The following is an 11,754-nucleotide window of genomic DNA, read 5'->3' as shown; positions in this document are numbered from 1 at the left end:
TCACTATGTTTATGCCACCTCTCGACCTTGAAGGCTGGTGACCTGTAGATATGTATCGCGCAGCTGTGATCATTATGGGTTCACAAGACAGGTAGATGCACAACGTGCTTTGCACAACGGGCGTTGCACAACTAAAGCCAGCGAAGAGCTATCAGTCAAGTTCAGAGCTGTGAAGTTGAACGGGCGCCAAGGTGGCGAAACTCATGCCGCAAAATCTTCCAGCCACATCAGCACCGCCACACTACGTCATCTGCCCTCGAACATATAATGTCTGCCTGCGCTGCGGCTTGTCCAACCACTCACGCACAGTCAAACATCCTTCAAGTTTCAATCACCACTACCAATTCAGAAACTGCCACGATGCCTGTCCCCATGAACTCCGCAACCACCGACAAGTCCACCGCATCGTCAGCGACAGCACAAACCGCCCAAAATGCCAATAGCACATCTACGCAGAGCGTAGCAAGCACGTCGCACACCGAGAAGACGGAGCAAGAGAAGGAAGCTGAGAGACTGTACGAAGAGCGTATGGAGGAGGAATACGCCAAGCGCGAGGGCGGTGCTTAGCCACATTTACATCGCAATAAGTCATTTCAAATCTTGACTTTCTAAGAGTCGCTTCGGTACAAGAATGATACCCCTAATAAAATACAATACAATTCTCCTCGCAGAACTACGTACAAGTGTCTTTTAAGCCCCAGCCAATGCCTTCTCCACGAGTTCCTTCGGCCGTCCCTCCATTCCCATGCCCAGCGCCAACTCATGCCCCTTCTCCGTCATCTTCACCCATGTCTTGCGCAAAATCCCCAATATCTTCGCCTCATCATGTTCCTTCTCAAACTGCTCGAACTGGTCGTCTAGAAATACCAGGCACGCCACGTCCTCCAGTACCTGCGTTTCTTCATCCGCTTTTAGATCTTCCTTGCGTATCAGTGCGCCCACGCGTTCCGAGAATTCTTCGTCAAACCCGGAGTTTATGCAGATCTCGCTGACGAGAGAGGCTTGTCGCTTTTTGAGGAATGTGCGCCAGGCGTGGTAGCCCGGCCGTGTCATCGGGTAGGACGAGCGCGGGACTTCCCAGCGGCGGAAGTGCTGGGCGCGGATCGCGAGGCGCAGGTGTTCGGGGCTGTCTGGGGCGCGTTTCTCGAGATACTCGTTGCATTTCTGCGCGTAGTGGAGTTCGTAGGGCATCTCGGTGCCGTCGGGGAGGGTGTGTTTGTTGGGGTCTTCGGCGTGGGCGGAGTCGATTGCCGCGAGGGCTTTCTCGAAGGGCGTGGTCATTGTGACGGTTCTTGGTGTGGCTTGAGAGAGTTTCAGGGTGTGTGGAAATGGTAATGGAAGATGAGGTGGTAAGACATATTGTGGAGTCTGTGATTTGTTGTTGAAGATGGGAGACGCGATAGCGCGCGGGTGCCCCACGTTGGAGGTGGGCTGGACCCTGGTCGATTATCCTGGTCGATTATGGCGATCTAGATGAGATGCATCTCGAGCTACCATTGTATTTGATCTAGTCACATGTCATACAATGATGTCAATCTCACTCTTTTGAACAACGAGGTGAATTCTGCATCTTCTGCAAGACATGGTAAGAAGCCAGGTCAAATCAGGAATGCCAGCCTGCACGCTTCAGCTGCGCGCTAGCTCGCACCCCAGAAACCCTGGAAATCAACGACAATTCACCTTGAACTTCAGCCTTACCGCACACGATAAAAAGCCGAAGGCCCCGCTGACACTTCAACATGTCTTCTATCTCTTACCAATCTCTCTATGACGTGCCATGGATTTCCAGTCACTCGACGATTCCTGTTTCCAGGATCTTGCGTCATACCAGCCTGCCGTGGACGAGCCAAATAGCTTCTTCGAAGATGTAGCTTTCCGTGAAGTTACACCATACGAGCAGCCTGCCGCGAACGAGACAAATCACTTCTTCGACGAGACCTGGCACCATACTGGGAGAAACGAGAACAGACTCCTCGGAAACTATCCCGCAAATATAACCGACAATGGCGAGTACCTGTTTCCTTTTCCTGATGCTTTTGAAACGCCTCTTTCGGTTGATCATCATTCGGCGTTCCTACCTTGGCATAGTTCGGATTCACAAGAGTCCGACCTGTTCACCTCGTATCTGTCTGGGCCGGACTTTATGCAACACTGGCCTCATCCGATTACATATGACTCCGCTGTCGAGATAGGTAGCGTCTCCAACGGCTCTGGATATCCAATCGGAGGCTATGTGTTTCTCACAGATGATGCAAAAGAAGGTATCGCTACATCGCTTGGCACTCCTTTTGACCCAATACAAGAGTTGGAACCCCTTTTGAGCGAAAAGCTGGAGCCACAGCTAGCATTGCCAACGCTTGCACCCAAGTCGAGGCGAACTCGCATAAGCAAGGCGGCTAAGAAAGTCCTCGAAGAGCATTTTGGAGCCAATCCTTATCCTAATGAATTCGAAACTTCGTCTCTTGTTCGAGCAACTCATCTCACTGGCCGCACGATCAAGGATTGGTTCTCGAATACGAGATCGCGTAAGAAGAGTACCACGCGTGAGTTTCATCACCACCTTATGATTTATTACACACTTGACTGATAGATACATACAGACATCCAGACATTAGACTTATTGAATGAATTCAATGGAATCGTACAGAAATCCTCACGATGCGCAAGCCCTGCGCAGTCTGTTTGCCGGGCTAGTCTCGAGGCGCTGGAAAAGCATTCTCCAACTGCTAGCATGAGTTCATTACAGCGATATATCGAGGCGCCTGTAGCCGAAGAGGCGATTCCAAAGGAAGCCGTGGATGCCATATGCAAACAGGTAGTCGACACAACAAGTACTCCGCCGGTGTCTGGCACAAAGTTCAGGACAGTATTGGGCCGGCCTAGACGAGCTGCATCTTCCCATAAATCAAACAGCGTCGCGGGCTCAATTGGCTCCCGTGGATCTGCACGATCAGACAGTACACACATAAGTGTCAAATCCCAAGACTCACGGGGTTCTCGTCGCGGCCGTAAACTCTGGAAACGAGCACAGCAAGACGCAGAGTCTCACCCAGTTCAAGGATCCAAAGTACCTTTCACCGCTTGCACGAGCCAAGCAGTGCCTACAGATGGGCCCAAACATCCAACTTTTGAAAATACCGGTCTTCCTCTTCTTCCATACTTTTGCACATGGACAGACTGTAGCGCTCGATTTAGATTTCGCTGGGAGTGGGCACGTCACGAGACGGCTCTTCATTATCAGCCCTATCATTGGATATGCTGTCTCGCTGAATCTAGGCTCAAGTTAATTAGCCAATGCTTCGTGTGCGGACTTCATCCCACGACTGTTGGTCACATCATGGATACGCATTTCACTGAATGCACCGTCAAAGATCGTAGTGAGGTGACATTCCTACGCGAGGATCAGTTGCTCCAACATATCAAAGGAGTACACTCCCAGCAAAAGGCGTCCAAGAAAATCTGCAAAGGGTTGATATGCATCTTCAAGACTGAGAACCAAGATCTGCATAGCTCAGCACTTGACTGCGGCTTCTGCGGTCGAGCAAGCAAGTCTTGGGCGGAACGAGAGGATCACGTTTTCGAGCATCTCAAGGAAGGCATGTGCAAGTCTGCATGGTGGGTGGGGCGTTTCGCTCTACCTTCCATCAGGAGCGCGCATGGTGAAGAACCCACATTGTCTGAGATGGACAGATCCACTAAACCATCATTGCGGATCACATGGTCCTGTCGATACTTATACGACCACCACGCAGTATTCATGACAACAAGTTTTCATAGCGTTTCCCTCGTTTCCGAGTGTAAACTGTGCGCATACTGTGTGACCGGGACTGAAGACGAAGTCAAATACCGCGCGAACACAAGGCAACATGCTGAGTCGCATGGTTTGCGACTATGCTCACAAGCGCAATTCAGCACAGTTTCAGGCTTCATGGGTCATCTCGTAGCACACCATGGTGCGATACGCACATTTCTGTCGGCCCAGAGACTGGATTCCTGGACGTGCCAGCAGGAGATGACTTGGTGGGGTGAGCATTGTATTGCTAGCACAGCGCACATGCCTCCGAGGAGTAGAATGTGTAATGGAAAGCAGGATCTCCTTGATGGATTGCCTTGTTTGTAGTGGTGTACATTTGAGTATGTGCGGTCGTGTCGATAGGAACGCATATAGTTTTTCGCGTAGCTTTCGACGTGAGGTGGCCATAGATTACATATGAGTTATCTCCTCGTATTCGTATGGGTCAGCCCGTAACTTCTCATTATCATTTATTGCCCCAACGGCATTGATATTTTCCCTTACGCTCTCTCAAGTTACATCTCGCACCTAGACGACAAAATCCAATAGTCTTTAGAGGCAAGCTTAAGAAGTTTATCAAGGGGCCTGTATACACGCGCTGCTACAAGATATCTTGTTTAGTTTATCAAATGTATTTGAATTCATCTAGGCTACCTCTTCATCTCTTCCAGCATCGTCTCTTGAATGTATCACCCCAACTCAGACACCCTGGTGATGATGACCTGCAAAGTCCCAAATGACCTTGAGTCCTCCCAGGATGCCGTGATACTCTCCGCGAAGCTGCTCCCAATCGCCGCGAAGTTCTTGATAGAGGCCATGGAGGTCTTGGTTCTCCGAACGAGCCTTCTGGATCTGAGCCTTAAGCTCGATATTCTCCTTGTCGAGACCGTCCATTTCCACTTCAGCTGTGGTGGTATTGAGCTTGCGCTTCTTCCTGTTACCTCGAACATGACGATGGGTGTGTTCTTCTGCGCCTGGAATGATTATGTTAGCATATGTATGAGCGTAGACAAACGGAAAGCGCACCGATCTTGTCGTTTCCATCGCCGCCCCTCTTGGTTAGGGTAGCAACTACAGCTTCAGACTCATAACCCTTATCTCCCTCGTCAAGTTCGGCCAGTCGAAGCTTGGACTCGAGGTTGTAGAAGCCATTCCGCTTGGCATCTGAGATGCGCTTGCACGCAGCCTCGAAACCCTTGAACGAAACACACCTACCCTCTACGAAACGTGCGTAGACACCTTTAACCATGAACAGAAAACATATGTACGAGCGAAGACGGTTTGCTTTGGGGTCCTTGAACTTGCCGGCTACAGTGCGCATCGGCTCGATCAACTCCGCGTGCTTGAGATCCAACGCGGTCAACTTCTCATGCTCCTTGTAGAAGTAGACGTCGGAGTTGTGGCACACGATCGCCCAGATCCATGTCTTCGTGCCGTCATTGTCCTCTATGGTACCGATGCGCAACTTCATGCCGGAGGCACGATCGTGGCGGACGTCGATCTGCATGCCAAATATGAGGCCTTCAGTTCGCGGCAAGGTATCGTAGGTGTCAGGCATGTTTTTGCGAGCACGAGTGTCGAATTCATGTTTGGTGAGGAGTTCCATGCCCGCTACTGGAGTGGTCGTTGTGGAGTGGTGGAGAGGGGAAGCAGGCGCCGACGAGAAGGGGGAGGGCGCCAGTAGAACGCTGAGAGGAGGAATTGGGGGTAAGAAGGTAAGGTGAGAGAAACATTGAGGTCTACAGTCGGGTCGGAGAGTCGGCGACAAGGAGCGTGTGTAGTGAAATCTGATCACGTGAAGTAACTTACACGCCTACCACGTGGCCGTCTCGGAAGAAAATTCTTTTCGCGCGATATTGACAGGCGCGGCTTGCTGGCTCGGCAGTCAGCACCATTGTGCGCAGATACTGATGATATTAATAGCGAACAGAACACATAAAGTATGTCTTCATAAAGTGATGGAGCAAAGACCAAAACAAATCTCAATCATGATCTGGGAACCTAGGCAGGTTGGCCCGCTGTATCCCTAGCGAACTCAAAATTATCTTCAGCTCGAAGAGCGAATCGAACCCTCAAATCGAGGCGCGCAAAACCTGTGTTTGGAGCATATTGAGATCGCATGCGGGTGGTGTTCATGGGAAGTTGATCCTATGTAGTTCAATAAATGTATTGTAAACCAATCATAGTCTTCCCATCGTCAAATTCAGAACCCAATAAAAGATTTGCAAAAGCCAATGCAATGAAATTATGATGCTAAAATAGTCTAGTATCCATCTACGCCGGTGCCTTCCGATGCTACACGCTGTAGACGCGAATGATGTCGAGGGAAACAATGTGAAAAGATTCAGTTCATGCGACCATCCAACCCCTAGACCGGACTGGTGTGAACACTATCGCCTCTGCTGGCGCAAGATGCATGGTCGACCAAGCAACCTTTAGAATCCTGCCGCTTCGCGTCTCGAACCGCTGCGTCAACTGCGTCGTGCAGATCGATGTGGAAAAGCGGCCTGTCAGTGCCGTAGATAGTTGTCAGCGCCGGATGCTGACCCGGTGTTGTGAGAGTGCTCTGCTTTTTCTCCATATTTGGATCGCGTGAATCTGCATCACGAACAACTTGCGCCGTCTTCCGGCTCTCCTTGTCCTTCTTCTCAGCCTCTCGTCGCAAAGCTTCCAGATCGCGCTGTTCGTCTTCGGTCGCGCCAACGAAAGACGACGTCACGGTGTACGCAGGACACCAGTTTCCAAGACTATTGCCGGCGGGAAGGCCAAACCCAGCGTGGGCCAGTGCACGGCGTGTCCAGCTGTTGTGTACGCCTGCGAAATGCCACTCCACTAATTCGGGCGCTGCGTATCGATCTAAGGTACTACGGAGCTCGATCAAGCCCTGTAGACTGGTGATGTCGATGATGTTCACAGTCGCAAAGTCAAGCACGACGGCCTTGAGTATTGGCAGATCGGACTCCTCTTCCAACAGCTTCGTTGAAGGTAGCTTTTCGCACCACAAACGGTCCGAGGGGCGAACGCCGTCATTCACATCAGTAGGCCGCGTCTGCGACTTGATGTATGTCGTCAAGTGATCGATGTGATGAGCTTGGTTGATGTAGTTGAAGTTCTCGGCGAAACGATATACGAACACCCCTGGATATACAGGCTCGACCTTCACGGAAGGATTGCGGTTGTCCTTGATGTCGTATGGAAGGTATACTTGGCGCGTTTCTTCGTTCTGTGTATGCGGTGTTCTCCCTGAACTCGCGCAGGATGTAAGACCTTCTCGAGAGCCCTTGTTGCGCACAACACGTGTCACTCCTACTCTACCTCGGAATTTGCCGGGGTTCCGTGCCATTCGGACTAGGAGCATGGCGAATGAAAGGCCTACCGTGACGTAGATTGCGGTCTCAAGGTCAGTGAAGAAAGCGATAACGACACCACAAATCCAGATAAAGAATTCGAATGGCGAGAAGTGCCAATACTTGACGAGTGAACGCGGCGGTGTGATCAAGTTGGCTGTGCAATGTATGATCAGACCTGCGAGTGCCGCGTTTGGGATGAAGAAGAAGACTGCTGTAAGGGCGTATAGGGCCAATACAAGCACCATCGCACTGAACAAGCCTGCAAGAGGAGTACGAACAGCTGCTTTGGACAAGACTGCGGAAGCACCGAAGGAACCGGTACAGACGTATCCCCCAACAAATGGACTGAGCATGTTTGATGCCCCTTGAGCGATCATCTCTTGCGAAGGAACAACAGTGTAACCGAAAATGCGTCCGAAGGATTTTGCAATAGCGATATGCTCAACAATGAGAATGATGATAATGGCAGGCAGCTCAGAGGCTACCAGTCCAATAAGTTTCGTGTTCATCTTGGGAACACCGGCATGGCTGAAACCTGAGGTTTGTTAGTTAGAATAGACAGCGAAGAGTTTTTTTGACTCACCTTTGTCGATATGGCCCACGATTCGGAACTTCTCTTCTCCTTTCTTCGCGGTGCGGTTGACCAGGAAGCTTATCAACGTGTAAAGAAGAATAGCGAATGTCAGTCGCAGCGAAGATAGTAGAGACCAAACGCGCTTTTTTGTTGGCTGCCTGAGTTCCATTTTCGCACATGTGCTGCGAATCAGGTGAAGCAGTAATATACATGTGATACCGACGGCGGCATCAAGCTGCATACTGGGCAGGCCTTTCAGCGTACTTATATACACCTTGTATGGGGAGGTTCGCGTATCGATACCTTTAATACCTAGGACGGTTGGCAACTGAGTAGAGATGATGGTAATGGCGGCTGATGTGACGAAAGCAGATATCGGCACATATGGAATGAACTCAATGAGCCAACCAAGACGCAAAATGCCAAGGACGAAGAGCGCTGCACCCGCAAGAAAAGACAAAGTGTGAGCAACATGCTCAGGCTTGTAGACTCCTGGGTGCTCAGCATCGATTTTGCTGATGACACTGCCCACCAGGAGAGAACCAACAGCGGTAGTCTGATACATAATTAGCCTAACTTGCTTATGACAGGAGGCCAAGAAAATTAAGGAACAAATTTTTGTACTTACGCCGATGACAATATCTTTCGATGTGCCAAAGACCCAGTAGATACATGCGCCAGTGAACGTGGTGTATAGCCCAAAGGCAGGCGGGAGACGAGCTAATAGTGCGTACGCCATCGCCTGTGGCACTACGACAAGCCCAACGGTGATGCCTACATGTGTTCAGCGAAATCTTCAAGATTCATGTAATATTGAAGGCTCACCCGCAATTAAATCTCCAATCAACCACTGCACGTTGTACCGCCGGACCCAATGGGCTGACGGAAAGAGTTCGCTCACATATTCCGCAACACCTGCTGAGGATGGTATCAGATCTCGAAACCACTCCCCCACTGACGGGTCATCTTCACGATACGTCTGGTTGATTGTCTCTCTCGCGATTTGCTCGAGCGAGGCCGTCTGCTTGCGGCGCTCTTCTGTGGTCGTGTCGAAGAATGACTGTGCCTTTCGGCTGAGGTAGGCCTTTGATTTACTAACACTCATATTGTAACCAGTTCCACGCTATTGGTCTCTTCCTGCAAAAACCATAGGTTGACTGTCGTGGTTCTGCTGTGGAAGTGTTGATATAGGAATGCAGCAGGTTCGCAACAATGATGTCACGTTCCAGGGAATGTATGTCCGTGGTTTCACGATCAAGGGCGGATAGTTGAATACTTTAACGGGGCCGAACGCATCATTCAGGTTTGCGTTTCCATAAAATCGAGGCATGCAGTGTCAGTGCTCGGTGCTCATGGCCTATCGCCGACGATCCGTTGCCGGTCGGGCGAGAGGCCTTGGCGGCAGGCGTGTCACATTCGCAACTTCACCAAAGTCACCAGAGATCCACATTGATGCCGAACGGATGCACTTCGTCGCTGCGAACAGGAATTGTGCACGCGTTCATGCTTGTCACAGGAAGCGCCTCGTTATACCTACTCTTATGCGCTATCTTCGTAGCAAGCGTTTTGTGCGCTTTTCTTCCGATCATTCGGACAGCTAGACCAGCAACCAAGAATTACATCAAAAGCGCCATCACACACAGATGACTCCGCAGGCGTTCGGATGCTCGCAAGACGATGTTCGATACGAGTCGGTGTAAGGAGGCGATTAGGTCACAGGAACGAGATGTGGAGACGGCGGAAGCGGCGAAGACGCGCGAAAAGGAAGGCCCAATGCCAAGCTTTGCTGGCGCGCGCAACGTCACGCATGCATGCATGCAGAGAGAAAGGCATAAAGTATACCGTGCATGATCCTCAGGTTGAAATCAGTCTGTTGGGGTCATATGGCATAGCGCGTTTTTACTGTATCTGTACCCGCTTAGGCTTGATGTTGATCACCACTTATTCCTCCTCCACCTCCTCCAGTTCGTCCGGCTCCTTGTCCTCATCGAACTCGATCATGCCCGGCATTACATCTCCAAGGCCATCACATCTACCCTCATCATCATCCTCGTTGCTCCCCATCGATGACTCGTTTCCGTCTGCGTCCACATGGCTGTCGTGGTCCTGGTCGTGGTCATGATCACGATAAGCGCATCGCAAAGCAGGACAATCGCAGCAAGAGCAAGGAAGCTTGATTCCCTTCTGGATCGCCCTCAACTGGACCATATTTCGGCCGATTCGCTCACCACTTATTCGTGTGCCATCGTAGTATACTGCCATCGTGCCATCTTTGTTGTCGACCGGAGTCAGAGCGCCTGGCGTGGCATCTTCGGGAACAGGGCCAGCATTGCTGTCGTCGTCATCGTTGTTTTTGAAGTCCCTATCGATCTCCTCATTCGTGTCTTCATGGTCGTGTATATTGATACAGCCGTCACACCACGCACATATAGACTCCCTATCGCCGTGTAATGAGAGTTTGGAGCCGCATAGGCAGGTGAACGATTCGTAGTAGATTTTGTTCTCATCGAGTTCGAGCTGGTCGGTGCTGTTGCGTTCAATTCTATGCACCTCCTTCACATGGCATGGAATGCACATCCAACGGTCGAGGAATCGCTTGCGGAATGTACAGGAGCAGGGCGCCACTTCTTTCCGTTCATGATGCTCTTGATAGCATGGCTGACACACAAAGACTTTACGACGAATCGCGATTGACATGAAGGGGTCAATTACATTCTCGCCATTGTAAGGCTCATCCGTGCGGCCCCACGGAGTAAGACTGTGACGCCCAAGGTTCGTGTCCAGGATGCGATCGAGAGGTTCGGGGTCTGCTAAAGCGAGAACATGCGCAGGGACGTGGAGGCGCCCCTGATCGTGACGGGAAGCCATCATGTCGGGTGGTAGGTGCCAGCTAGAGCCTTCAGTGCCCTCGGGAGGATGCAAACCAAATACGGACGGGATTAACATTAGATATCCGGCCCACCAGCGTCGATTGTCGAAACCAGAATCGTCCATGAACACTTGATAGGTGACATGAATGCGACACTCATCACAAGTGTTGATGCCGCACTCAATGCAAGGTTTAGACGCTACATCATAGCCTTCACCGCTACAGCCACTGTACTCATGCCAGCCAGGTGTCTTGCAAGGGCAATGAATTGACCTTCGAATCTCAATGCCCATTCCCGGGCATAGCGTTTTCCGTAGCAGACTTTTCTTAACCTTCGCATGGCCCATACGGAACTGTTGCTGGATGGCCTGGCATGTTGTCGTTAATGTGACCAGATCGTCCGGTTTAAGGTGAGAGACAAGCATCTGCGATAAGTGAGCCTACGGGCCTTCGCAATACCAAGATACTCACCTCGAGAACAGGGTACTGCGTCAGGCTCGTCGCCAAAGGGGTGACAGCGTTCGCTGCGGCCTCCGGCGTACTCCAGCTGCACGACATTCTACCGAAACGTTTAGCCTCATTTCCATACGCCTCGAATGCTTCCACCGTGCTGAGATTGAGGATCAAGCTTCTCATATTTACGCGAAATTGCAGAGTATTGACGAGGTAGAGTACCGATAGATTGACGAGGGAGGTAGACGATGGGGGAGATGTCGCGTGCGACGTCGAAAGTGACAGTGCCAAGAGCAGTAGTAGCGCGTACTCACGTGCGCACGTGCGTGATGAGTGACCAATTACGTCCGCCAAGCTCGATCGTGAAATTCATACCAACCCAGTCAGTTTTGGAACCTTCTAGTATATCGGCAGCAGACGGTACTATGACCCAGGAGCTTAGTCGCCCTGCAAGTATGCTACATATATCGTTCAGCGCGCAACCTATTAGCGTATGGAACGCCAGGTGATTTTCGCTCACAGTGCGCTTCCCCAAACCTCGATATCTACTCCATGACCTTGTAAATTGGACCCAGTTAGCCGCCTAGGTGTTCGAGTCTTATCCTACTACATAAAGGGCGTGCGCCCACAGCTCCAAAAATTCTTACAGCAGACTCGGGGACTACACTGAGACACCTGGACCCCGAAATTGTGTTCAATCCCCTGCAGTGGCCGC

At 51.0% G+C, this 11,754-nt stretch overlaps 6 protein-coding genes across 6 annotated transcripts; 2 read left to right on the top strand and 4 right to left on the bottom strand.

Annotated features, from left to right (window-relative positions):
* Positions 1-267: 267 nt before the first annotated feature.
* SNOG_08892 (hypothetical protein) lies at positions 268-673 on the top strand (the record flags this gene model as incomplete). The annotated part of the gene is made up of 1 exon (XM_001799144.1): positions 268-673. The coding sequence occupies one exon, from the start codon at positions 268-270 to the stop codon at positions 565-567; it is 300 nt and encodes a 99-aa protein (XP_001799196.1). The 3' UTR covers positions 568-673.
* On the bottom strand, positions 637-1,319 carry SNOG_08891 (hypothetical protein). The gene has a single exon (XM_001799143.1). The coding sequence runs from the start codon at positions 1,279-1,281 to the stop codon at positions 691-693; it is 591 nt and encodes a 196-aa protein (XP_001799195.1). The 5' UTR covers positions 1,282-1,319; the 3' UTR covers positions 637-690.
* Positions 1,320-1,777: 458 nt separating this feature from the next.
* SNOG_08890 (hypothetical protein) lies at positions 1,778-4,120 on the top strand (the record flags this gene model as incomplete). Its single annotated transcript, XM_001799142.1, has 2 exons — positions 1,778-2,543; positions 2,601-4,120. 2 exons carry the CDS (start codon positions 1,778-1,780, stop codon positions 4,118-4,120), a joined length of 2,286 nt encoding a protein of 761 aa, XP_001799194.1.
* Positions 4,121-4,492: 372 nt separating this feature from the next.
* Positions 4,493-5,399, bottom strand: SNOG_08889 (hypothetical protein; the record flags this gene model as incomplete). The annotated part of the gene is made up of 2 exons (XM_001799141.1): positions 4,493-4,767; positions 4,820-5,399. The coding sequence occupies 2 exons, from the start codon at positions 5,397-5,399 to the stop codon at positions 4,493-4,495; spliced, it is 855 nt and encodes a 284-aa protein (XP_001799193.1).
* A 762-nt stretch (positions 5,400-6,161) lies between these two features.
* Positions 6,162-8,282, bottom strand: SNOG_08888 (hypothetical protein; the record flags this gene model as incomplete). Its single annotated transcript, XM_001799140.1, has 3 exons — positions 6,162-7,016; positions 7,170-7,678; positions 7,727-8,282. 3 exons carry the CDS (start codon positions 8,280-8,282, stop codon positions 6,162-6,164), a joined length of 1,920 nt encoding a protein of 639 aa, XP_001799192.1.
* Positions 8,283-9,658: 1,376 nt separating this feature from the next.
* Positions 9,659-10,588, bottom strand: SNOG_08887 (hypothetical protein; the record flags this gene model as incomplete). The annotated part of the gene is made up of 1 exon (XM_001799139.1): positions 9,659-10,588. The coding sequence occupies one exon, from the start codon at positions 10,586-10,588 to the stop codon at positions 9,659-9,661; it is 930 nt and encodes a 309-aa protein (XP_001799191.1).
* Between the last annotated feature and the right edge of the window lie 1,166 nt (positions 10,589-11,754).

Source organism: Parastagonospora nodorum (assembly GCF_000146915.1).
Source record: "Parastagonospora nodorum SN15 chromosome Unknown scaffold_13, whole genome shotgun sequence".
Classification (NCBI taxonomy): Eukaryota; Fungi; Ascomycota; class Dothideomycetes; order Pleosporales; family Phaeosphaeriaceae; genus Parastagonospora; species Parastagonospora nodorum.
This window is presented reverse-complemented; position numbering and strand designations above follow the sequence as displayed.